Source organism: Dipodomys ordii, unplaced genomic scaffold (assembly GCF_000151885.1).
Source record: "Dipodomys ordii isolate 6190 unplaced genomic scaffold, Dord_2.0 Scaffold45, whole genome shotgun sequence".
In the NCBI taxonomy this organism is placed as follows: Eukaryota; Metazoa; Chordata; class Mammalia; order Rodentia; family Heteromyidae; genus Dipodomys; species Dipodomys ordii.
In genome coordinates this window covers 6,222,299-6,249,868 of record NW_012267261.1, presented here as the reverse complement: position 1 = coordinate 6,249,868, position 27,570 = coordinate 6,222,299, and the positions used below count along the sequence as shown (strand labels likewise).

Here is a 27,570-nt window from a genome sequence, read left to right as displayed (position 1 = left end):
CAACAACCTTAATAGGAAGATTCTTTACAGTTAAAGTGTGGTTTGGGTTTGGTTTGGTTATAGACCTGTGTCTAGAAAATAGATAAATAAAAGAGAGGCCTATAGGCAGCAGTCAGAAGAACTGGGCCCTGGAACAAACAGAATACAGTTATTTATCAGCCCTGGGAGTAAAAAAAACTAGGGCAGCCTAGGGATCATTTCTGTTCATCCTGTCTTCACTGTTACTTGGATAAAAGGTAAGAAAGGACTTTGTGAAGAATTTGTAAATTATTAAATGTTTTCTAAGAGAGAACTGGAGAAGAGGAGAAATAAATCTGATGGGAGCTTGGGTGGATGGTGGAGCCTAGAGAAAACTGTGAGGTGGGGAAGAAACTCCAAGTACCATGTTAGCCCTGCTGAGGATGGAACCACATTTTCTTTTTTTTTAATAAGTTTTTTATTGTGAAAACACTGTACAGAGGGGTTACAATCACATGAGCAAGGTAATGAGTACATTTCTTATCAAGCATTGTTGCCTCCTTTGTTTTTCCCCCACCATCCCTTCCTTCCCATCTCCACAACCACACACTCCTCCCCCTACCCCGCCGCCTAAATTGTAAAGTTCGTTTTTTGACATAGTGTCTTGTACATCTCATTGCTGCAATGAGTCAACCTGTATCCCTATCTAAACTATTTGTTTTTTTTTCCCTTCCACTCCCCAAATTATACTAACATCAAATACAGTGAAAACAGGGGTTATACCATGAGGGAGAGACATACAAACCAACAAAAAATCATGTGGTACCTTATAAATACATTAGAAACAATAGCAAGAAAGAAAAAAAAACACTTGTGTCCTTATCTTGGGGTTCATTTCACTTAACATCATCTTTTTTTCTTTTCTTTTCTTTTTTTGGGGGGAGGGTGGTCCGGTCGTGGGGCCTGAACTCTGGGCATGGGCGCTGTCCCTCAGCTCTTTAGCTCAAGGCTAGCACTCTACCACTTGAGCCACAGCGCCACTTCCAGCTTTTTTTTCTTTTTGCTTATGCAGTGCTGGGGAATCGAACCCAGGGCCTCATGCATGCAAGGCAAGCACTCTACCACCTTCCCAGCTGCTTAACATCATCTTATCTGACCTTTTCTGCTTGTCTCAGATATATACTAGTTATTGCAAATAAGGGAAACCATGGGACCTATGTTTCTTTGCACCTGGCTTACTTCACTTACTATTTAATTTTTTTCAAGTCTTTCCATTTCCTAATGGAGCAATGTCATTCTTTCTGATGGAGGCATATATACCACATTTTCTTGATCCATTCATCTACTGAGGGGCATCTGGGTTATGGAACCACATTTTCTAGGGGTGGGGCTAGGACCTGGTGGGGGGGGGAGTTTTTGCTGTTGATGTTGGTTTGATTTTTTTTTTTAAGTTTCTGCAAGGTCGGGAATCACTGTTGGAAAGTTTCATGTAGAGCTAGAGGTTGGGGAAGAGACTGAACTGGAGTACCCAGAGATATCCTGGAAAAAGGGGGTTTGGAAAAGCAGGATGCAGTGAAGGAGGTGAGGAGACAGGTTGGTGGGAGGAAAACAACAATGTGGATTTGAAGGCCTGCAACATTCATTGCTAAATCTGACCCTAGAAAATTGTATATTTTGTGCAAGGTAAATCTAATCATCTAGACACTAAGCTTGGAAATATGACAGACTGTGCCACTTGACATCATACAGATCCTTGACAGACAAGCACATTACCAGGAGCGGAAAAGATTTCCAGGAGTATGTGATCTGTATGGAGTCTCTGGCTGAGCTGGGGTTGCAAGCAGCTCTCCTAATACTGGCACTCACCAAGAGGCCTAAGTTAGATTTCTTTTGGGTCTGTTTGTTTGTTTTGCATCGGCACTGACCTAGACTGAGTGTATTTATATGGAAAATGAACAATATGAGAGAGACAGATTAATTAGTGCATAAACCCTGGACAGCAGAGACTTCCATGGACTGATCTCTTAGGAAGGCCCTGGAAAGATCAAATAAAATCAGGATCCTAGGGCCCCAAGATTCTTGATAAAGGGGGTGGAGAAGCAGCTTTTTTGACCTTATGCGCCCTGATAATAAAGACTGGAATCACCAATGAGGTATGTCTGGGACAGGCAGTACCTCTGCACCTTGGTAGTTCTGGGCTAGTGATTTGCTATGAGATCATCAGGCCTCTGAAGACAGTAGGTTTGAGAGAACCAGGCAAACCAGCAAGGGCAAGAGGCAGGACATGATGAGCTGGCTGCCTGGGCATGCAGCTCACAGGGAAGTCCTCCTATCCAGAGCTCTGCATGCCCCAGACTGGCACACAAGGCTCACCAACATCACTGAGCTTCCTGTGCTGATGTCTTATTTTCTATCCTTTATTGTTTATTATGAAATATTCCAAGTTGGCACCAGTGAGCCATGCCTGTAATCCTACCTGTTCAGAAGGCTGAGACATAAGAATCAAGGTTTAATGCCAACCCAGAAAGAAAAGATTAGGCTGGCTGATCTCCAACTAACCAGAAAAAAAATGGAGATTCTTATCTCCAACTAGCCAAGTGCTGGAAGCGGAGGCATGGCACCATCCTTGAGCACAAAAGCTAAGAGACAAAACCCTGGCCCTAAATTCCAACCTTAGAATCTCTCTCTCTTTCCCTCTCCCTATCCCTCTCCCTCTCTCTCTCTCTCTCTCTCTCTCTCTCTGTCTCTCTCTCTCTTTCCTCTCTTTGTGCTTCTCTGTCTCTGTCTCTCTCTCTCTCTCTCTCTCTCTCTCACACACACACACACACACACACACATCAAGAAATATTCCAAGAACACAGAAGATTAGATGAATAATACAACCTATATAACATGTACGCACTACCACCTGGCTTTGCCAAATCTTAATATTGTTTCCTTAATTTGCTTTACATATATGTGTATATACAAGAAAAATCTCACAGATCCCACTGAAATCTCCATGTGCCACTTCTTTACCTTCTTTCCCGTCCTCTATCCTCAAAGGAAACAGCTTTTTAGATTGTGATGTTTTATTATTCCTGTGCATGAGTTTTCACTTTTAGTACATAGGTGGACTTCCATAAATAATTGATATTTTAGTATACTTTTAACTGAATCTTAATGGGGTCATCTTAGAAATCTCATAGAAACTTATGTAATATTGATAACTTAAAATAACATTCCTTGTATCATAAATGGAGAACTTGTTGGGCACTGGTGGCTCATGCCTATAATCCTAGGTAATTGAGAGGCTAATAGGATTGGGATTTGAGGCCATCCCGGGCAGAAAAAAGATCCCATCTCAAAGCATCCTGGGCACAGTGATGTGTGCTTGTCATCCTAAACTACATGGCGGGCTGAGATTAGGAAGACTGTGGTTGTAGGCCAGTTAAGGTAGAAAAGTCCATGAAACTCCATCTCCATCAAGAGGAGCTGGAGGTTAGGCATTCACACACAGCAATACCAAAAGAGGACAGTCTTAGGAGAGGAACACAAAAACTCAGTGTCTATGAGCCTCTGATCATATAAAATAATATTTATCAAAATGGAAAAAAATTCCAGGTGCCAATGATTCATGCCTGTAATCGTAACTAATCAGGAGACTGAGATCAGAGGATCATGGTTCTGTGCTGGCCAGACAATTATCTCCAATTAACCACTAGAAAGCCGAGAAAGTGCTATGGCTCAAAGTGTAGACTGCTAGCCTTGAGTGAAAAAGCTCAGGGATAGCACTCAGGCCCTGAGTTCAAGCCACATAACTAATAAGCAAGCAAGCAAGCAAGCAAGGAAGCAAGCAAGCAAGGAAGGAAGGAAGGAAGGAAGGAAGGAAGGAAGGAAGAGGAAGGGAAGGAGAGAGAGGGAGAGAGAGAGGGGAGAGGGAGGGAAAGGGAAAGGAAAGGAAGAAAGAAAATAAATTTAAAAAAATAGAAGCTGGATGTACTGGAGCATACCTGTGATCTAAGCTACTGCAGGAGGCCAAAAACTAGACGGATCATATGCATATCTGTGCAACAAGTGAGACCCTATCCTAAAACTAAAACTAACCAATAGAAGTCATGGCTGGGGTGTGGCTTACTGATATCATGTCCTCCTAATGAGGGCAAAATCCTAGTATTTTTTAAAGTAGATTTTATGTGGTATATGATCATGTGTATATTCTTTAAAAACTCAAATTGTTACTTGTTTTAATTTTTAGCCCAACACTTCTAAATTGGGATCCATTCACATCAACCAAGTTCATTTCTGGGTTTCAGTGCTGCATGGTAAGCTACTATATGAAAGTATTGTAATGTGTGTATCTATTCTCCTTTTAATAGACCATTTTTCCAATGTTTTGCCAACTTTTCACTGTTATAAACAGTGCCATAATGAATATTCATGACCATGTGTGCTTACCCAGGTTATAGATCTAGCAGTGAAATTCTGGGTTGTGGGAAATACACAGCCCCAGCCTTATGCTCCATTTCATTTGTTTTGAGACCCTTCCTTGTTATTACACGCTTTCTTCCTAGGTGCAAGACTCCTAGAACTGGAATATGACAAGAAAATGCTATCCATAGGGGCTGGTAAGCCTAGGGGATGACTTTAATCTTGAACACCCTAACCTCAGCCTCCAAGTAGGTAGGATGACAAGCATGACACACCAGGCTTAGCATTTTTTACATTAGTTTTCTATCACCTACTTAGTTATTTCTACATGTGCCACATTCAGATCATGCCTAATTTTTATTTGTGTGGTTCAACTTCAGTGGGTGTCTGATCATAAGCCTTTGATGGCCTTTCAGACCCTTAAGAGAAATCCTAGAAGTATAATTCTAAGAAGGGCATTTGTAAAGCTTTTGATACAAATGACTGTGTTCTTGAAAGATGACCATGTGACAGGCCCAGCTGCTGTCTACAGAATGACCACTTGAAACATTTTCACCCATCAGCCCATAGTAAGATCTGCTTACACCGAGGCTCAGATATGGAAAGGGAATCTTTAATGCTGGTGCGGCTGCCAGCATCAAGTTGGGTGGAGGAGACTATTTGGCATCCTCCCAAGCAGTGCTCAGTAAGCTGCTTCCTCCCGTGAGAAAGAACAAGACAGCAAAATAGATGGATGGCACTGTGGGAAAGTCAGAGACTCCACAATCCAATCTCTTCTAGTAAAGACAGTTGAAGTAGGCCACTGGGGCAGTCCATGATATATTATTTAAAGTTCCTTCAGTTGAAAGCAGCAACAACCTAAAAGACTGGAAACTTGCAGGGAGGAAAAAAGGAAATTGTTGGAAGGATACTGGGTGCAAAAGGCTGTCTACTTTGGGCACATTATGTACAGCACAGCTCAGAGAGTGGGGAAATCATTCATCTTGTCATCTCACTATACAAATACAAATGGTGCCTGCTAGGACAGTAGTGCAGCACACTGCCCACACAACTATCTACAGCAGCCCTGCTGGCATATCTCAGAGAGTAGTGTTTCTCAAAGGACTAGACTTTTGATATGATCATTATTTAACTCCATTGTGAGTGAATACTTTGGTAGACTAAATAAATATGAATTACTAGAAAAAATAAAATGTCACTTGATGTCTCTGCATTGTCAATTATTATGGAAAGTTACTAAACACTCAGTTTCTGAGTGTGCTTCACTATGGACTGGCAACTCACCATTTTGGAAGTGACCATGGTCCACAGACCATACTTGGTGGAGCACAGAAATAGACTGCCCAATCTGCACCGAGGTAGCAATGAAGCCAGGCGTCCAGTACAATTAGAACCAGGTAACCAAACACATTCAGACTCTTTACCTCCCATATGTTTTCCCTTCTGCCTGTTGGGATCATTAAGCCAGATCACAGAGTGGCTATACCTGGATTGTGACCCATAGCTCTTTACAGGTTATGTTGTACAGACTAAGCCACAAAAGGATTATAAGTCCCAGGTCCAGAGATTCTAGCACAAAGACTCAGTGGGCCAGCCCAGGTCTGCTGCTCTCTCTTATGAAGAGGAGACAGGTTGTCTTTGGTAAAGGGTTAAGACATATTGAAAAGACTCACTCCCTTGGGGACCACATGGATGGGTCTGGTTGCAGTTCTCAGGAAGATGGGGTTACCAGAAATAAGTGGATGTGCTAGGCAGACAAAGCAGTAGGTCTCAGGTTATTATATCTATGTTTGCCTATGTCTACTTGCTACTGAATACTTGTTGTGAGAGATGCTCCCCCTCCACTCCAAAAACAAAAGTCTGTGTCCAAGTAAATCCGGAGAACACCATAAATGTGCCACTCTCAGAAAAATTCAAAGGGAATCTTAACATATTAAAGACTCATAGTAGAAGTCTAGCAAAAAAAAAAAACCTGTTTAACTAAGTTAATCCAATGTTTCTCAAGCTCATTTGATCACTGAGCCAGTTTTAATGTGATGCCCAACAACACTCCATGGAGTTAATGCTACAGCAACACACACTGGGAAAGGCATGTTAGGTAATAGATAGCCTCCAGAAAAATATGAGCCAAATTAGAAAGAGAAGAGAAGAGGAGATGAGCCCAGAAAGTTGAATATTTATAGAAACTGCTTGGTAACTTATGTGCAAACAGTTGTCTTATAACTTAAACACCAGCAATGACAGCAGTGTCTAGGGTCAGAGTTATGTATTTTAATGTGGGATAGATCTCTGCAGCCCAGGCCTTGCCTCTTGAGAACATTCCTTTCCCAAGACACTCTCACAAGTTGTTCAGAATCCTTTATCTTGTGCTGTCTGATACCCTACCACCCTTAGGGTAAGGTGTATCCATGCCTTATGTAGTTAGTCACTGCAGTTTACAAAACCAATTAAATAGCATGGGGAATATCTGTTGTGTGCTGTGTGCTTGTAGGGTGAACCACAATGTTTGAGAGCAGGATTAATAGCACCTCACATCTGGTGAGACTTGGAGGCTGGGCTGACCTTAATAAGCATAATAAAGGTCTGCTCTCTAATGAGAGATTAGGATCTTATCCCAGATCAACCACTCGACTTACAGGTACAACTAAAGGGCACAGAGAATTGCATGGACACTCAAGAACAGGGAGCTAATACAAGCCAGACATCAAGTCTAGAAGTGCAGGTGAATATATAATATATGGTTTATTGAAATTACTTTATAAAGCATGACAATATAATATCTATGTTTCCAGACTTTGTGGCCATTCTATAGCAAAAGCTATTATTTACATCAAGCAGTCTAAATGTCAGGAGGTGCCATGCTAAATACTTCATCTGAAATAGCTAATTTAGTTCTTACAACCCTATGGAGATGGTCCTCATTTCTGTGGTACTAGATCAGGAAACTGAGGCACTAAGGAGTTTAGTTATCTGTTCCAAGGTTGACAATTGTGAAGGGTGGGAGCTGAGTTTCCACTCAAGGGATCCTCATTCAAGCCTAAGAGCACTCCAGCTGCCTCTGCAGGGCGTCAAAAGTCCCCTGTGTTTCACTGAATAGCAGTCAGCAAGCAGGGATTCAGGGTGCCAGGGTGCTCTATTTTGCCTTTGTTTAAACCACATGTAGCACAGGAATAGTCATTGTACTTAGCATGTACTGTAAGAGATTGGATATAGAAGCTGACCCCACCCCTAAGAATACCAACCAACCAGATCTCTTATACACAATGAGGTAAAATTTGCATGAAATGCTACATGCATCTGTCTGTATACCTTAAATCGGCCTTTAGATGACTTAATATCTAATACAATTTAAATTCTATGTAAAATAGTTGTTATACTGTATTGTTTAGAGTATAAAGACCAAAATAAAATCTGTACATGTTTGATACAGGCACATAGCTTTCAAATAACTTCAATCAGTGATTGGTTGACTTCATGAATGTGAAAACAGTAGATACAGAGGACTGGTTGTGTGTAGGGGCGGGCGGGCGGGGTGGGGGGTGATCTCAGCGTCAGGGTGCTGTCCCTGAGCTTTATCACTCAAAGCTAGCACTCTACCACTTGAGCCACAGCTTTACTTCTGTCTTTTTGGTGGTTAATGGGAAAGAAGGGTCTCACAGACTCTCCTCTCTGGGCTAGCTTTGAACAGTGTCACATCTCTGAATGCTTAATTGGAAAAGGTGTGCCTGGTCTTCTCCCAAGCCAGTACCAAATGGTACTGCATTTCAAATACTTCTCTTTCCCACCTTGTCCTTTTGTTGTTGTTTGTCGGTTGTGGGGCCTGAACTCTGGGTCGGGTACTGCCCCTCAGCTCTTCAGCTCAAGGCTAGTGCTCTACCACTTGAGGCACAATGCCACTTCCAGCTTTTTCTGCTTAGGAATCGAACCCAGGAATACATGCATGCAAGGCAAGCACTGTACCACTGAGCCACCTTCCCAGCCCTCCCACCTTGTCCTTTTGATTAATTTTTAAATACCCTTAGAATGTTTCTCTCCCTTCTCTCCCTTGCAGTAATCCCTGCCCTAGCCCCAGACCTCCTCATTTCTTGCTTTGGCTTCTTCCCTGTTTTTTTCTACCTTTAGAATCTTCTCACTTATTCCTCCTCCTTCAACACAGGGTGAATAATCCATGCCTTCTTCTCATAGCACCCATCATTCATCCTCAAAACCCCAGGGTTTTCCGTTAAAATGTAGACATTGCCTGAAACTAGTGGCTCACACCTATAATCCTATCTACTCAGGAGACTGAGAACTGAAGATCGTGGTTCAAAACCAGCCCAGGCAGGAAAAGACTGTGAGATTCTTATTTCCAATTAACCACCAGAAAATTGGAAGTGGAGCTTTCCCTCAAAGTGGTGGAGTGCTAACCTTGAGCACAAAAGCTCAGGGACAGCACCTAGGCCACAAAAAGGTGAGGGGGGGTGGGTAGGGGAATGTAGACATTGCCAGATATTACAAATTCTTTTTTGAGGGGGGTCCGGTAGTGGGACCTTAACTCTGGGCCTGTGCGCTGTCCCTCAGCTCTTCCGCTCAAGGCTAGCGTTCTACCACCTGAGCCACAGCACCACTTCCAGCTTTTTTCTTTTTGCTTATGTGGTGCTGAGGAATAGAACCCAGGGCCTCATGCATGCAAGGCAAAGCTTTCTACCACTGAGCCACCTTCCCAACCCCATATTACAAATTCTTAATGACCTGATCCTGTCATTATCTCATCTACATCCACCTACCTTCTCCCCTCCCTCCACTTAATCCCAGCAAACTGATGAACCATGGTTCTGCGTATGCCCCCTATGAGATTCTTACAGTCATAAATCTCACTCCTCCCTTCAGGAACATCAGCACTATCTTCCCTTCAAGGCTGTCCCTTCTGCAGCCCCTCTTGTTTCCTTCTTTATAGCATTTAATGAGGAGCCCAATTTTATTGACAGCTCATATACCATGGAGAATCCTGATGGGTTCTATGCAACCAGCTCCTTGTGGTAGGAGCCATCCTTAAAGTTCCTACTACTCACTCCCTGGCCTCATGTCCTGGCAGTGGGAAGAAGGTAGAGATATGTCAGAGGTTAGTATGGTAAGGTCATGGTAATGAGACAGAGCCAGAAACCTCCCTTGCCTAGGAAGATAGGTGGTTGGCATGCAGGTATGGAAGGAGAATGAGGAAAAGGAACCCTTCCAGAACTCTCTTATTGGTTCTTCTGCCAAGATGACTACCACTCTTCCATCTGATTTCTTAGTCGCTCTCCCTGAACCTTGTTGAAACCACACCGCTCAGGGTCTGTGTCTTAAAACACATTGCTTTAAGTTGGATAATTATGGGTTCAAAACAACCCCTTAATAAAGTTAAAGCCTCTCATCCAGGCCCTGATCCTGAGGGCAGAAGGCAGTTGATCCTTTTCCCCCCAGTAGAGTTCAAACTTTAATCGCGGATCAAAAGGACCCTGTCTTGGATTTCAGGTAGCTTTCTTGAAAAGAACTGCATGAAAATGTCCTTGCTGTGTTAGCTCTGGTTCAAGCTAGCTGGGCAAGATTCTTCCTTTCAGCTTCTTCCTCTGCAAATGAGAGTTTGTAACTAGACAATCCCTAATATCTCCGACACTGTGGTTCTAATCCAATTGCCCCTCTTTATGCCTTAATTGCTTCATCTATAAAACCAGAATAATAATCTCTATCCATTTCAGAGGGCGGTTAAAAAGTAAATGAGATAACAGATATAAAAATACCATTGTAATCTCTAAATATATTAGTTATTTGTGAGATTCAATTAGCATGTTAAAAGTTTTTTATAAATATTCTGGATGATTGAAGTAGATGTTAACATGATTATAATTTCTCTGAAGTACAGAGATATCCAAGAGCAAAGTCAAGAATCAAAAGCCAGGACTGACCTGGCACTGGTAATTCATGCCTGTGATCAGGAAGCTGAGGGCAGTAGAGTCTATGAGACTCTTATCTCCAATGAGCTATCAAAAAAGCCAGAAGTGGAGCTGTGGCTCAAGTGGTAGTGTGCTAGCCTAGAATAAATTAAGTGGTAGAGTGTTAGCTTAGACTAAAAAAGCTCAGTGTCAAAGCCCTGAGTTCAAGGCCCAAGGATGGCAAAAAAAAGAAAGAAAAAAGTAAAGAAAAGAAAAGCCAGGGGCTGGGAAGGTGGCTCAGTGGTAGAGCGCTTGCCTTGCATGCCTGAGGCCCTGGGTTTGATTCCTCAGCACCACATGAGCAAAAAGAAAAAAGCCAGAAGTGGCGCTGTGGCTCAAGTGGTAGAGTGTTAGCCTTGAGCTGAAGAGCTGAGGGACAGCACCCAGGCCCAGAGTTCAGGCCCCATGACCGGACCCCCCCCAAAAAAAAGAAAAGAAAAGAAAAGCCAGGGCTGGCTCAGAGCCAGTGGCTCACACCTGTAATCCAAGCTAGTCGAGGCTGTAATCTAAGGATCATAGTTCAAAGCCAGCCCAGGCAGAAAAGTCTATGAGACTTCCAAATAACCATCAATAAGTTGAAAATGGGGCTGTGGCTCAAATGACAGAGCACCAGCCTTGAGCAAAACAGCTAAGAGACAGCACCTAGACCCTGAGTTCAAGCCCCCAGTCCTGGCAAACAAACAAACAAACAAATAAATAAATAAATGTGAGCCAGGGCTTACAATACACTCCTATAATCCCAGCACTTGGAAGGCTGAAGCAGAAAGGTTACAAGTATGAGGCCAGCCTGAACTATATAATGAGACCCTGTCTCTAAAAACACAGACAAACAAAAATGCCAACCAACCAACAAGAACAATCACAAAAACTCAGGAATTCAACATTTGGATGAGTCCTGGACAGATTTTATAGACTAGACATATATGGATAGTTTTATGATTATTTTGTTATTCCCCAATATCTACACTAAGGATTGGCCATTTAAATCCAGGCCTTCCTATTGACTCTGAGGCTGGTCCTGAATGTTCATTCAGCCTTTCACAAATGTGCTGAAGAGAACTAAAGTAACTCATGCCTGTTTGCCTCTCCCAGGTAGAGCATAACTAGGCCACCCTAGTATTTCAAAGCCTCCTCTTTCCATCTTTGTTATTATTCAGTGCATCAAAAGCAAGGTCAAGATGCAGAAGTAAGCCGGGTCTCACTTTGATCATCAAGATCATGGCTATACTCTGCCCAGCAGCCTTCATCCCTATGTCTCCAAGCACAATAAATGTATAATTAGGAAATCTTTACAATGTCCTTGAGACTTGTACACTGGAGTGACTGAAGCCAGGCATAGCATGAGGAGTTCAAGTCATTGCACAGATTTTGCCTGAAAATGATCTCCAACTGCTACTCTAGGCAGCAGCCAAACAGCAGGTCTCTTTACCTCTCTACCTAGACACAGAGGAGCAGAGACATAGGGACAAACCAATAGGCAGAGCAGCTTTTGCAGACAATATTGAAAGCGCAGTTTCTTCTAGGTCATGTTATTTGATAGTTAGAATAAAAGGTTGAATCCTAAAACAACTCACTTTCTCATAAAAAGACAGCTACTTCATCTTTACAGGTAGACTGGAACAGATGGGCAGATAACTGATCGGAAGGTGGCCCGCGATCTTGCAGCGATGTGAAAATCCCTGCTAATGGGAGATACTGAGGAAGAAAGAAAACTTCCTTCTCCCATCACCCCATATGCTAGAATTGGCGATGACCCCAGGCTACCAACCAGCAGATTGGAACATAAGCAAGAAAGCAAAGCCCAATGGTTCTTTTTGTGAAAGTACTAAATCTCAATCATCATCATCAGTATATTGTTACAATATCCTTCATATTTATAAATTAATTTCAGATGAAGAAATATTTTTCTCATGACTGACGTCTGCTAGTACAGCCTCACAAATCAGCATACCATCGAATTACTTCTATACTTATTGGTGAATCACCTGACCCAAGTATCTGTACCAGACTCCTATGTCAATCAGCCACCAGGTTTTATTTCCTCTGGAAACCTTTGCCCCAATACCTCCTTCCTTCCCCACCCCCTAAAAATTAGCTATCCATGATCAAGCTTCACAGTAGATATGCTTAAGGTAGAGCCTTTACAGGGCATCGATGCCCTGCTCTGCTCTGTGGCTGGTATGGCCCCAGAGTGGGAACATAAGTCAGGCAGCTCCAAGGCAACCACAGGCAAATGCTGGGCACCTGGTCAGGCCTTGCTTTACTGGAAGGAAAGAGTGGGAAATGTCCTCAGTGATGAGCATGCAAACGTGGCCTCTTTCCTTTCAGCTGTGTCCCAAAGCCTGAGGTTTTATGCCTCTTGCAAACCAGAAATAATAACACACAAGAGCCATATGGGCAAGTCCTTAACCTGCTGTGTGCATCCATTTCCCTGTGTCCAATGCAATGGAGAGAGATAATGACCTATCCTTAGGTTTAATTAACATCTGAGTCCTGCTGCTGGGAGATTCCCAAACCCAAGTCTCCCTGTAATTGCAAACCTTTATTTCTTTGGGCACTTTGATGACAGTCACATAATGGGAGCAATGGCCTCAACTCCACCCACTGCCTCACACTTGCCAGCTGCCAACCTCCCTTCTCCACCCCCTCCTGCCCCTCCCAATTACTCTTCGGCCTATCTACTCACTACCTCCAATGTACCTTACCCATAATCTCTTCTGCCCCCAAGCCATTCTGTGCTCAGAATCAGAAGACTTGGACACCAGACCCAGCTCTGCCCAGTCCTTACTTTACCATCACCAGATATCCACATATCCTGGAGTCTCTAGTACTATGCTTGTACACAGTAAATATGAAATGTTTATTCACTGTCCTCCCTTCCTCTCCCTTCCACAAAGGAAATCTGAGTAATTAATGCTGCTGTCTGCCTCAGTGGATGATTTTGAACATCAAGCAGAAACTACTCTTTTAGAAGTTCAAAGTAGCCACATATACATAAGAGCAACTTCCCCTAGAAGAGAGGCTTGACCAGGATCATGGACCAGACACAAACTTCCATGTGATAGTCCCTGGATGGGGCAAAGACTTGACTTTAGTAATGCAACTCCTGAAGAAACACTGGGCCTCCATCTTTAAGATGTTCTAGGGGAATCAGGAATTCTGGGAAAGTTAGAAAAAGATGCAGCAGGCTGAGCTGCAGTGTGGCCAGAATCTTTCTTTGGCCAAATCCTCTAACTGCTGACATGCAGCCTGCACCCGGCTTCCAGGTTCCTCCAAGATATCAGCAATGAATATTCCTCATACTTATATCTCACATTTCCCATTAAAAGATGGAGTGTGGTCGTGATTTTCTTTGAATTGCACAATGCTATAAGGTGGCATAATTATCCCTGTTCATAAGGAATCCCAGAAATCAGGCTGTTTTGTACAATGCCACCTGAGACCCTTGTGGAAGGAACTGCAAGTCTGGGCTCTGTGTCTCACTGTGCTTTTCCTGTAGGTTGTGACAAAGTGCAATGGTTCTCTTTGGCCTCCTTTCTTCTTTTCTTCCTTCCTTCTTTTTTTCTTTCTTGATAATAGGACATTAATGTCAACAATTTACAGGTTTATCACTCAACAAATAGTTATAATGAAATAATTCTGCATCCCATTAATACCTACCCTAGTAAATTTCCCAGATACTCCTATTAGGAGTTGTCAGGAAGCTAAGATCCTAGGATCCCAGTTTGAAGCCAGCCCAGGCAGTAAAGTCTGTGGAACTCTTATTTCCAATTAACCAGAAAAAAAAGCTGGAACTGGAGGCGTGGTCCAGTGGTAAAGTACTACCTCAAGCAAAAAAAAATGAGCAAGAGCACAAGTCCTTGAGTTCAAGCCCCAGTATGGACACACACACACAGAGAGAGAGAGAGAGTAAAAATAGTATTTTAAATCAAAGTACTCCTAAAATGCATGATATAGTTCTTACTGATTGGGTAAAGGTATAAGACTTGGTCAAGCAACTAGTGTTCTTCACCCCATTTAATTAAACCCAACATGCTGTATTTCTTGTTTGCCAAGTAAATAGTTCAGGAAAGGGACCAAGTGGGAAAAAATTTTGAATGGTCTTCTAAAACGATACTTTAGAAGTATAAGATCAGAGAAGAGTTAGAGGTAGATTTTTCAAACCTCCTCTCCCCATCCTATGTCCTTCCTACCTGCCCCATACACAAAATAGCTCTGAGGAGCTTAGCTTTCTAGAACCTAGACAGGTAGTTTTATGACTTCAGTGACAGCTTTGGAGGAGACTCATTTAAACTGTCAAAGAAGACATAAAGCCTCTGGGACCACTCTCCTTCCATGGGGCAGGGCAGATGCCCCTCTCCTCTATATTCTCTCAATACTTATACACTAACTGTCTCCCTGTCTCTGTCTCTCTGTTTCTCTGTCTCTCTGTTTCTGTCTGTCTGTCTGTCTCTCTCTCTCTGTCTCTCTCTCTCCTCCACTTATTTACTTACTGTTAAGGATTGAACCCAGGGCCTTGAGCTTTAATAGACAAGTGCCCTACCACTGGATTACACCCTCAACCCTTGATTATACCTCTTTTCATGATGGCTTAGTGTTACATAGTTTGACTTTTTCCTCTTTATTATGAGCTCTAGGAGAGCAAGGACTGCTTTGTGTCACTAAGTCCAACCCCCTCTCCCATCCCCCTCTCCCATTCCTCCCTCCCACCTCCTTCCACTGATAGCACAGTGCTTGCACAAATGTGTTCTCAGGGAAGGAGAAAATCAAGAATGAATGAATGAAGGCCTGCCTAGGTTAAGGTCAAGATTTCCTAGGTCACCTGTAAGAAAGTACATCACGAATCATCCAAAATGGGAGACTTTTGAGAATAAAAGTGCCCCTACTATAATTATATGAGGACATCAGGCATAAATTACAATTGTTTTGAGTAAGATGGAATCTATGGTCATCGAAGCCCTCTTTGGCTCATGGTCTCCAGCAATATAAAGCATTCCCAAAGTGAAGTGGTGGTTTCAATTAGTTTAAGGATCCTTTAAGATAAAAGAAAAACAATGAAAACTCAGAGCACAATGGAAAGGAAAGGGTGATGTGATTTGGAGTTTTTCTTGGCAGAAATTTGGGAAGATCAGCATAACTCTCTCATCGCACCAAGTTTTCACTGGCCACTTCACGCTAATGCCAACCACAACAGCCTGAGTTTACAGTACAGCTCACATTTGGCTCTGAGCATGCGCGCGCATGCACACACACACACACACACACACACACACACACACACACAGCCTTCTCCGGTGTGCCTGTGTGTGCTCTATCTACACATAATATCCACCAGAAATACCTTAGAGTTTCTGTTTCTTGAAATCTATCTAAAGAATTAATTTAAGAAGATCTGAATCCATTTTGAGAATATCTATTTGAAAGGTAAATAAAATCTCAATTGCAAATGTTTATGGGGGGTATTGTGGTATGTGTGTGTGAATAATTAATTGCACTAGTAGTACTGATGGGGCTGATATTCAAATGGTGATATAATGAATTCCATTGCATGAAACAAATAAAAACCCAACTAGAGAGCACTGATTGGAGGCCATGCATATATATATATATATATATATATACATATATATCAACACATATGTATACTTTTATTTGTATCTTATTTATAATTTAAGTAGCTGTACAAAGAGTTTCCATTCAACAAAGTAGCATATGAATATAATGACTCCAGATCAGTGTTATTCCTTTCATCATTCTCCCTGAGGCCATGTTTCTCTATCCCAGCTGTTGGAAGACATAGCTCTGGGGATGGCCAAGGAGCACATGCAGGTATCTATCACAAAGTCTTCCATTTAAGTGCTCACCTACAGTGTCCTACTCTTAACTGATTTCTTCCACTTTTCCCAGGAATCCATTGTGGACATAGTTGCTCAGTGGGGGAGTCCCAATGAGGCTCACTGAATCCACTCTACTATTTTAACCTGAATATTCCAACAGCAAGCTTTTCTTTGCTTTGCTTCATTTTATACAGCACTCACTTATCCATCCTTTGGATTTTGAGCCTCAAAACAAGAAAGAGGGAGAGGGAGGGGGAACAGGAGGGAAAGAGGTAGAGAAGAAAAAGAGAGGGGGAGCGAAGGAGGGGAAGAGAGAGAGAGAAAGAATGATCTGGTATTAGTATCCCCAATATCACATATAGATTTGGTCCCATAAAGAAACTTGCTCAAGGTCAAAGAACTTCTATGTAGGAAACTATGTGCTAGAAATGGCTCTCAAGTCCATTTCTCCTTCAGCTACACCTTATATCCTTGCCCACAGGAATTCTGCTCCTTAACCCACATCTGTTGGTTAATATTGGGCATTTGGTAAACCATAGGTCAGAGGAATGGAGTGGCAGATTGAAAGCACACAACTGAAACTGCATGATCTCATCAGTGTGAACACATGCAAAGAGTTTAACTGGCCAGTTTCTTCACCTCATCAATAGCAGATAAGAGAGAGGAAGGATGGGCCCCACATGCCATGATATGGCTCTACATCTTTTCTCAAATGAGCAGTGTGATCTGGTTCAGGTACAAACAATAGCCTTTTGGGGGAAAAGAGATGAGCTTGACTAGGGAAAATTAGGTGAAAGGCACTTGTGAACCATTTCCCCCAGGAATCAGGGCTAAAAGGGACAAATTGGCATACGAACAGCAGGGATGGAAGTCTTAGGGGAGGGCAGGCAGCATCTGGAACTGCTGGTGGTTTTACAGATCTGTAAGTGATACCCAAATGGGAACACAGAACTGAGAGTGTGCTGATGCAGTACGGGGCAGCCCTGCCCACCCACCTTTCTTGAACTCATGTGACTTCAGAAACCTCACTTTCTCTTTCTCTGTGCCTGGAGTACTGCTACGAAGTTGGAATCTTTAGGAATGTGCTAGGAAAACAACTGTAATGTTATGAGAAATACTCCCTGCCCTAAAATATGTTTTACTGCCCCCTCTATGCTCCTCCCATCATGGTGCCTGAAATACCCTTATTATTTGGCTTGTATATCTCAGAGGCCTTTAATATTCAAGACGTCACTATTAAAATGTCAATTTCCTGGAAAGGTCATTTAGATAAGAATGGAGATATACACTATAAGCTTGAGGAGACAAAATGGGAGACTATACTAGTCTGGGAAAGAGGAAAACCCCTGAGCCTTCTCACACACATAAAATTGGCCAGTGACCCCAAGGCAGTGGGGATCCCTGCTTTACTGCTGAGAGCTTTAGGAAAAGGGCTGTTAGAAAGAGACTGTGGGAAATTAAAACCTGAACTCTAATCTGGGCTCTGCTCTAAGCTTCTTGTACCACAAGTCCCAGTATTTCCCTTCTCCATTCATAAAATAAAGAGATGGGATCCAAGAAGTCTAAGATATATCTCTTCTACCTGGAATCCATGACCTTGAAATTTATCAACCTTGTTCTTGGAGCCTGGAATGGAATTGCTTCTTTCTTCCTTCCTTAGCGTTTTGTAAGTGTCTTTGAGGTGCCAGGCCCTTTGAACCAAACAACTAAGACTCATGACTGACCTTGAAGAATTCAGTCAAGCAGGAAGGATATATATGATTAATCGCCATGATGCAATGGGAAGAGTCCTCCACCCTCGACCTAGACAACCTAGACCTGCTCTTCTAGGACAGACGTCTCACCAGACCAGATCTCAGGACAGAAGCAACAGGAGACTGAATTCCTCTAAGAGCTGCCATTCACCCAGCAGCATAATTCTTCCCAGGAAGGCAGTCACTTGACTTCTCTCCCTCCAGCATCATTAAGCCAGTTCATCCTTGTTGACACAAGGTAGAGGGAATGAAAGGCTAACAAACAGCCTCATAAATCATCAGGCATCTCTACTCTGAAAATTGTAGGACTACAGAAGAACAGGATAAACAAAGGCAAACTGCAACTGACAGTTCCTTCTGTCTCAAAGCTGAAAGTCTAGTAATAAGCCCTAAAAACCAAAGGCCTGTGAAAAGAGCATTGGCCTGGGAATTTGGACGGTTGAGTATTGGTCCTTTCTGTGTGACTTTGGACAGCCATCACCTCTTTGTGTCTCGGTTGCTCCATCTCTGAGCGCGAGGCAGCGTCAGAGCTGCTTTGGGATAGAAAGATTGGTGCTGGGTGTCACCCGTGGGCTTGGTTTAGGTTTTCTTTGCTTTCAAGTGACTTAAGGTCTGAACAACATTTGTAGATGAAAGTAAAAAGGTGCCCAAAAGACCACACCGACGAAAAAGTCAGAGGAGAGACCAGATTTATTGTTAGCAGAGATAACAAGTTCAAGCTCTCCCGAGGAAAGGAGAGAAATGGCTCCGACCTGCTCCTCAGAGAACTATTTCATATTGTCCGGGCTGGAAGAGGGCAGTGCCTCACCTTCTGCGCAGGTGCTGCCATCGAGGGCGGAGATTAGGTCAGGGGAGGGGGGACGGGGGCTTTCCTTACGGTAGAAAGAAGGAAAAATGAAGCCAGAACAAGATGCGGAGCTGAGCAATGGGAGAAGCCAGGGGAATGATGTGTCAGCAGGTAGAAATGGATGAAAGAGAGATGAATAGAAGGCCTACTGTCCATGGGAGTTAGAAATGAAGACCTTTGGCTGGGAAGGCGGCTTAGTGGGAGAGTGCTTGCCTAACATGCATGAAGCCCCAGGTCCAATTACTCTGTGCCACATCAACAAAAAAGGCCTGAAGTGGTGCTGTGACTCAAGTAGTAGAGTGCTAGTCTTTAGCCAAATAAGCCCAGGGGCAGTGCCCAGGTCCTGAGTTCAAGCTCTATGACAAGGAAGAAAGATAGAAAGGAAGGAAGAAAAGAAAGAGAGAGAGAAAGGAAGAAAGAAAGGAAGGAAGGAAGGAAGGAAGGAAAGAAGGGAAAGAGAGAAGGGAGGGAAGGAGGGAAGAAGGGAAGGAGGAAGGAAGGAAGGAAGACCTTTTTCTGGTGCCACTGAACACCCCTGGAAAGAGGAAAGAACAAGTGTCATGTTCCAGTATCACCTAGCCATTCAAATCACCAAAATAGTGATTCATCAAGGTTGTTCAAAGTGGAGTTCTTATGAGCTGGTCTTAGGGATTTGGTCCCAGGTATTCTCTGGCTTTTGAAAAAGTCTGAAGAAACAGAAAAGGCTTCTGGTACCAATAAAGTCAGATCCAGATGTGATCCTGTGCAAAAGGCTGGATACAAGAAAGTAGAACTCTTCCTGGCCCCAGTGCCCCCAGCCTGCCAAGCACCAGTCCACTCCTGGCCCCTGAAGTCCATGCATTTCCAGATTTGTTATGCAACATCTACCAATACTCTGTAGAGCTACTGATGCATGTCACATGGTGGAAAGATGTCTGCTGATTAAATTACTAAATCCTGTTAGAGAAGAGGGCAACTTTGTCCTAATAGAATTTTCATGTTTCTCATGATCCTTGATGCCTCTGGTGAGATTCTTAAATCTCCAGTGTGGTGCCAAGGGGATAGATTCTCACAACCAATCCTCCCTCCTTCACCAGCACAGCCTCAAATTGTGCTCTTAGTAGAATATCTAATTTGTTTGGAATCCACTGTGTGTGGGGCAGAGAGGGATGTTTTCTTTAAGGAGCAAGTGTGTATGGAGGGGGTGTTCTTTGAAACTATTGTAGTGAAGAGGATCTGTCATACTACTGTTTATTTTATACCATGCTCCTCCTCCCTCGTTCCCCCTCACTACACACAACAAACTTTAGGAAAAGGGGGTGTTTGTGCAGAAGTTGACAAAGCCCTGAATGCCTGCTCTAAGTACTCAGCAGTCACTCTGCAACAATTATTCCTTTGGCCGGAAGTTTCTCTGTGTTTCCTACAGTCAGTGCTGCATTGCTGGACCAAGAACATTACTTGGGCTGGGAAAGAATGTACATGTCTCACTGTATTTAAAGTACCATCAGGTTACATAAAGGAGAAACTGGAGCTTCTACCTTACAAAAAAGGAAGAGTTAATGTTTGGTGAAGAAAACCAGACTTCAGGTGTTTTCTGTTTATCTAACTACTTCACTTTGGTTTTGATATACTATTCTTGCTTTGCTCCCCAATGCCAGGAGCAAATTCGTTTTTAGGTTTTCGTTTGAAACCTCTCTTCTCACTCACTCTAGTGATACCATCCCTAGAAGACTGAGATGTAACAAGAGGTGAATCGTGTATCACCTTCGCCTCGCTTCTAGAATTACAGCAGTCATGAGCCCTGGGGTGCCGTGGGGATGAAAGCCAAAAAGCAGAGGAGAGTGATGGAAGGCCAGGAAGGAAATAAGCTACTTATTTTGCAGGCTTTTATTGTTCTCCTTCAGTCACCTTCCTCCCCCTTGCTATTTATGAATCAGATAAGAAGAGGGGAAAAAATCAAACTTTAAAGAGTTGCCTTACATTTATTGATGGAGCCGGCTGTAAGGTCACTGTCTGACCAATCACCATACCCCATCCATCACAGATGAAAAGCAGCCTTGGCATTCTCACTGGACACACAACTAGCTAAGAATAAGGACATCCACACCCAGTCCCAGCCCGGAGAATCAGCCATATTATCTTCCTTGTTGTATGTCTTCATCAGTTTTGATTAGCAGAGGAATTTGCCAATGTGTGGAAATCACTGGAAATCTTAAATCTAGTCAGACAGGATCCTGATGGCCCATGGAGTTCTCTGCTGATCAGACGAGGTTGTAGAAGTTCACATCACTGGGAGTGTGTAGGCAAAGTGTTTTTCCTGACCTCTACCTGAGCATTTAAAAATGTCAGTCAATGCTGTGTATCTAAGGAATTCAGGAAAAAGGAGAGGGGGACTCTTAACTAAACCAAGATATAATGGATTTAAAAGCCTGGTGCAGAGCTGGGAGCCAGCCCAGGCAAGTAATGTCTATGAGACTCTTACCTCCAATTAATCACCAAAAAGCCAAAAGTGGAGCTGTGGCTCAAGTAGTAGAGTGCTAGCCTTAAGCAAAACCAAAAACAACAAAAACTAAGTGACAGTACTGCATGCCCTGAGCTCAAGCCCCAATACACATACACACATATACACATGTACACACGTACACACGTACACACACACACACACACACACACACACACACACACAAAGCAAGCCTAGCCCATGTCCTTTAAATGGCATTGAATTAAAAGTATTTCTCACCCACCTCCTTTGCTTTTCTTTGCCTTGAAAAGAAGCCTTATTCCTGAACCTCTCCCATTAATTAGAAATAACATCTTTCATCCTCCCTTTCCAGAGAATTCCAGGCTTCTTATGCTTTCTGGGTCTAGCTGCTTAGAACATATTTCTGATGAAAACAAAGCAGAGTGGCCTAGGACAGCAGAGAAAGCCTAGAGGGAGAGCTACTTCTGAAAGACAGGAGAAGAGGCCCAAAAGGGCACAGAGGGAAATCCATTTGCAGAAGGCAGTTTTGGCAGTATCTTATTACAACTTCCAGCTGATCGGGTGTGGGGTGTAGCGCCACTCGGGACATCTGTTTGGAGTTTACAACAGAAACAAACATACTGAAAACATGAAAACCCACTCGAGTGGAGCTCTACCAGGTCTTCTCTGCCTAGCTCTCCATGCCAGTCCCACTGGGCCAGGGTGAATTGTAGAAGGGAAGGAAACGGCTCTGTAAGCTGCCAACCCCCACCCCACCTGCATGGTGACTCACTCACCCATGATTGGAGCTTACAACTTCTTTCTCTACTTGCTTTTCCTCCTAGGAAAAACAGAGCAGGCCCCACTCCTTGGAGACCCCCCCCCCGACTCATCTAGTTCATCTCTTAAGATTCCTTAGCTGTTGGCAAAGGAAAAAAGATTACTGTGTCCTTATAGTTGGTGGTGAGGAGAGCCCACTGAAGCTGGTAAACTATCAGCACATGGCAAAAGTAACTCCACAAACAGCAGATCAAGTCTGAGCGTAGGAAATCAAGCTTACCCCAGGCTCTCCAAGCATGAGCTCAGGAAGATCAGAAGTCCATATTCATACAACAAATGGATATAGAATATGCTGGAGAAGGCTGGCCTCTGTTACAGTACGAGGTCTGCCTCTAGCAAGGCCTCAGAGCATATATCAAGTAGAATTACCTTTGCTAATACTCTCCAAATGCCATTAGCACAATCCTAGGACTGGAGACACACAAGGCTACCACCTCCACCCAAGCACTTGGTCAGTAGTTCCAGATGCTCACTTGTTCTGTTAGTTTTTCCTCTTTATTCTCTCCCTGCTGGCAGGCAAACAGACCCAGAAGAGCACTACTCAAAAAATAACAAAATGTTTTATACACATTTCTGTATATACAACTGAACAACATTTTACATATTCTTTTGCACAGCAAAAGATATATAAACATTCAGGTCTGAGAACACAGTTATATACAAAAAAAAGATGTCAAAAAATACTTCACAACAGTGCAAAAATATTTTACACAGCATCATGGAGTGAGATCTTTGGGACAGGAGGAAGGTGTGTATTTCTAAAAGAAAACTCCTTCTTAGATATTAGATGTCTTAAACTGTAAACAAAATGCAATTCTTTCTTATCCCCCCCACCCCCCCAAAAATGGTTATTTATTGAGGAATTTGGCAGAATTTTAAGAGTCTGAGACTGAGGTAAACAGTCCAAGCTCTCTTGCACCAAAAACAAAAACAAAACCCCTGGGGGTCAGGGGTGGTTTTAAGCCTCAGACATTGTGATTTTTGCTGAGCAGTCAATGACAGGGCAGGCCTTCCAGTGAGGGGGTGGCAGAGGGAAGTTGACCCTTCCTCCTAGGGTCCCAGCTGCTTCACAAACAGGAAACTGGCCTCAGGCCCCTCAAGCTGGCTGGTGGACGTTTCCAACTTTTCACCTCACCCCCATCCCAGAGGGCTGCCCTCCCTCCATTATGGGATTTCCTTCCTCACTGCATCCCTGCGGGGCAACCCGAGCTGCCTCAGCCTTGGGACGAGGAGGAGGGGTAGTGATGGGGAAAGGGGCCATGAGGAACTCAAGACCTGCGTCCCAAGCGGAGACGTCCCAAGTGGAGACCTCACGTGCCCCACTTCCCCTTTCCTAGACTGGGGGTGGGGATGGGGCAAGCAGGGGGGACCTGACCACGGTTGGGGAACCACTGCGGGGTACCAGGAGTGTATGGAGGGTCCGATGGAAACTCAACCCAAGTGGGGCTCATCCAGGCTGGCACTATCAGTGGGGCCAGACCGGTCTCCGGCGGTGACAGTGGCCGGGGTGGCATCTGGGCCCCCGCCCTCGATGGAGCTCTCGCTGCCCGTGCTCTCTCCCGACAGCAGCCGTGTCACCCGCAAGTCCGCCTGCAGGGTGCGCACGTCGTTGCCAAAGCTGAGCTCGCCCAGGTCGCTAATAAGCTGCGACAGCTGGGCCTTCATGTTGGAGGCGCTGCCGGGCAGTGCTGAGGGCAGCATTCCGGCCCTCGGACCCAGTAGGTCCTCGCCATCGCCCAGCGCCTCCTCCTCACAGCCATTGTCCAGCGTGTCCAGCAAGTCCCCACATTCGGTGTGCGTGGCCACCACCAGCGGCCCCTGCTCCTCGGCCTCCTCCGCTGGGTCCCCCTCCCCCACTCGCTCCGGGTCCTCCTCCTCCTTCTCCTCGTCCAGGCAGCCCTCGGGGTGCTCCTCTTCCTCTTCCTCCCGCAGCTCCTGCTCTTCGCCGAGCAGGTCCTCGGTGATGGAGCCCAGCTTGGGCGCGCTGCGGCTGCGCTCCACCGGGGGCTTGTAGCAGCAGGGGCCGTGCAGGAGCAGCTTCCGCAGAGGCACGAGCGGGATGGTGTGCGCGCCCACCAGCTCCTGCTGCTGGTGCCTCGCGTCGTCCCGCCGCTTGAGGCGTTTAAATTCCGCCAGAGCGTTGGCCGACGTCTGGTAGAGCAGCAGGGCCATGGCCTGGGCCTTCTCGGGTTTGGACACCAGCACGGCGTGGCAGCGCAACATGACCGCCTTGTGCTTGAGCTCGTGCCGGTACACCCAGGCGAAGACCTTGGGCAGCCGCGCGTCTGCCACGCAGTAGGTGACGCGGTGCAGCAGGTAGAGGTGGCCCGGGCGGCGCAGCGCGCGCTCCTCGGCGTGCACCATGCGGATCCCTTGCGCACTCACCGTCAGCTTCATCTTGGTGCCTTGACGGCCCGCCTCGCTCTTGCTCCAGATCTTGCCCACGGCTAGGTCAGTGCAGCCGTCGCCGCGCGCCTGGATGGTGGTGGCGTTGCCCAGGTAGAGCACGGTGTACGTGGGGTCCTCGCTGGTGATGTGCAGCTTCTTGCGCTTGGAGCGGAACATGCTGCCCACCCGGCTGAGCGCGCCTTCGGGGCAAGCCCGCGCCAACGAGCTGAGCGCGGAGTAGTGCAGGCTCACGGCGTAGCCTTTGGGTTTGGACGCCTGCCGCGGCGGCGGCGGCGCCTCGGCCAGCAGCTCAAACTTGTGCTTCTTCCACGGCAGCATCTCCGGAGGGCGCCCCGGCGGAGCTGGGCGGCGGCGGCGGCCGGGCGCCGAGTGCGAGCCCCGCTGAGCCACCCACCCAAGGCTGGGCTGGGCCCGGGCAGGACCGAAAAATAAGACTCTTGCTGTGAGCTGCCCAGTAGTAGGGACAGTGAGCGGATGGGTGCAGAGGAGGGCGGGTGGTGTTGGGGAATCCCGCAGAGGGAGGAATATATATATATATGTATAATTTAAAAAATAAAAACACAGCTTTGAGTGTGCAAAGGCGAGTGACGGGGGAAAGCTGGCGCGCCCGCGCACACGCACGCACGACCACCCCAGTCTGGGCAAGGACCAGAGCAAAAGTCTCAGGCAAGCCGCTCAACAGAGGGAAGGAGAGCGGATCGGGAAAATGTCTTAGGAAAAAGCTAGATGGGCGCGGGCAAATAAATAGAAGGGTCGCGGCAGAAGCATCCAGAATGGGGCGAGAATATGCAGAACTCTTCGGCCGATCGTGAAAACGGGCTGGGGGGGGGGGTTGTCGCACACTCACAACCCCCAGGCCCGGAGGCCAGCAGCCGCGGGAACTCTTAGCAGTGAGTCCAAGAGCTCCCCACTCCCCCGCCAAGGGGTGCCCCAAACCGTGAGCCCCTCGGCTGGGCCGGGTCCCCGAGTCGGCAGCTTGCCCCCCACCCCCAGGTACAGTCCGGCGATGGGTCGGGCGGGCCCCCGCGCAGCGCCGCTGCGGCTCACCGCATCTTCCTCGGCTCCCGCCGCACGCCCGCACGCCCGCCGGGAACTCGCGCTCGCCGGCTCACCGTCCCGGCCCGCTCCGCCAGGGCTGTGCTGGGCTCCGAGGGCGGGGCGCGCGCATCGTCCACTCCGGGGACCGCCGCTACCTCATGTCTTCCCTTCGAGGGGGGTGTCCAAGTCCGCTCCCGGGCGCTCCTCGGTCGGCTGCCCGCCTTCGCCGTGCGCCCTCTCCGGCCCCGCGCGCGCTGTCCCGGCTCGTCCGCTTCACATCGTTGCCGTCCGAGAGGAAGCGCACGGTAAATATAGGCCGGCGCGAACCATTCGCCGCGCGGGGACAGGGGAGGCGCAGAGGAGGGGATCCGCTGCGAGCAGCGACGCCCGACGGATTTCTGGTCTCTTAAAGGGACATCGTTACAACCATGGGTCGAGGGAAGGAGGAGACCGATCCAACGGGGCAATCACACCCCAAATTTACCAACTCTTTTATCTACAGGACCCACGGAGACCTGGGGCTACCCAGTTGAACTCTGATACTACACCTCCGGGTTGAATTGCCACTCAGGAAATAAATGTATGCCTGGATCGAAACTTGTGGAGGAGTTGATGCCAGGTGAGACTGTGGACTCTAATTCCCCTCCTCCCCCCCCCCCCGCCCCATGCAAAAATGTCAGAGAAACCGTTTTACTTTTCCTACGGTGTGACAGCTCTCTGAGAATCATTGAATACTGTTTTATATTACTATTTTCAGACTTGTGATCTAGGAAAGAAAACAGAGATGGGGGTGAACTACTATCCTAGTAGTGAACTACTAGCCGGTTATCTACAGGTAAACAGCGGACAGTGAACTATCAAGATAACTGAATGAACAATATGGTAAGTCAACACATTAGATGATCCTGGCACCCACCAATACCCCCTCCTGCTGTCAGTCCTCAGAATGGAGCCGTTTTCTGAGATACACACTATTTCTAAATCAGGTTATATGTGGTTAGATCTGTTTACTTTGGCCGGTCTGTTGTACAATTTTATTATATCACTGCCTTATTTTGGATGAGAATTCCTAGTAAAAATGTAAATGGCATTTTTATTTAAGTGATAATTGCATTAATCTGTGTGTGTGCACACGTGCGCGTCTGTGCCAGTCCTGGAGCTTGAACTCAGGGCCTGGGCACTGTCCATGAGCATTTTTGCTCAAGGCTAGTACCATCCGAACCACAGTTCCACTTTGAGCTTTGTGGTTGTTAATTGAAGACAAGAGTCTCACAGACTTTCCTGCCAAGGCTGGCTTTGAACCATGACCCTCTGGTTGTTCTGGTCATCATCCCCCCACCCCTCGGCCCTTTTATTATTTTCTGTTTGTTTTTTGGGTTTTTGGTTTTTTTTGTTTTTGTCGGTGGTAGGGCTTGAACTCTGGGTCTGGATACTATCCCTGCACTCTTCAGCTTAAGGCTAGCGCTCTACCGCATGAGCCACAGCACCACTTCCAGTTTTCTAGTTGTTTGTTGAAGGTAAGAGTCTCATGGAGTTTCCTGCCTGGGCTGGCTTTGAACCATGATCCTCAGATCTTAGCCTCCTGAGTAGCTAGGATTATAGGTAAGAGTCACATTCCAGGACTCCTGGTGGAGGACAGTGCTCTTCTTCAAGGCCAAGTCTACTGGGCATATGATGTCTTCCATGCTAGATCCTCATCTCAGAAACAAGGGACTCCTGGAAATTCCCTGGTCCTCTACCTTTACTACTTTTTTTTTTTTTTTTGTCCTCGGGCTTGAACTCTGAGCGCTCTCCCTCCCTCAGCTCTTCAGCTCAATGCTAGTGTTCTACCACTTGAGCCACAGCACCACTTCCGGTTTTCTGGTGGTTTATTGGAGATAAGAGTTTCACGGACTTTCCTGCCTGGGCTGGCTTTGAACCATAATCCTCAGATCTCAGCCTCCTGAGTAGCTAGAATTACAGGCATGAGCCACTGATGCCTGCTCCTTTGCTACTTTTTAACCTGCCTGGGAACTATAATATACTATTGGTGCTAAGCCTCAATTTAAATAAGTTTTCTGTGTAGCTTTGGTGCCAGGTCCTGAAC

At 45.7% G+C, this 27,570-nt stretch overlaps 1 protein-coding gene across 1 annotated transcript; it reads right to left on the bottom strand.

Annotated features, from left to right (window-relative positions):
* Window positions 1–22,578: 22,578 nt before the first annotated feature.
* Fam43a (family with sequence similarity 43, member A) lies at window positions 22,579–25,748 on the bottom strand. Its single transcript, XM_013019480.1, has one exon. The coding sequence runs from the start codon at window positions 24,762–24,764 to the stop codon at window positions 23,469–23,471; it is 1,296 nt and encodes a 431-aa protein (XP_012874934.1). The 5' UTR covers window positions 24,765–25,748; the 3' UTR covers window positions 22,579–23,468.
* Between the last annotated feature and the right edge of the window lie 1,822 nt (window positions 25,749–27,570).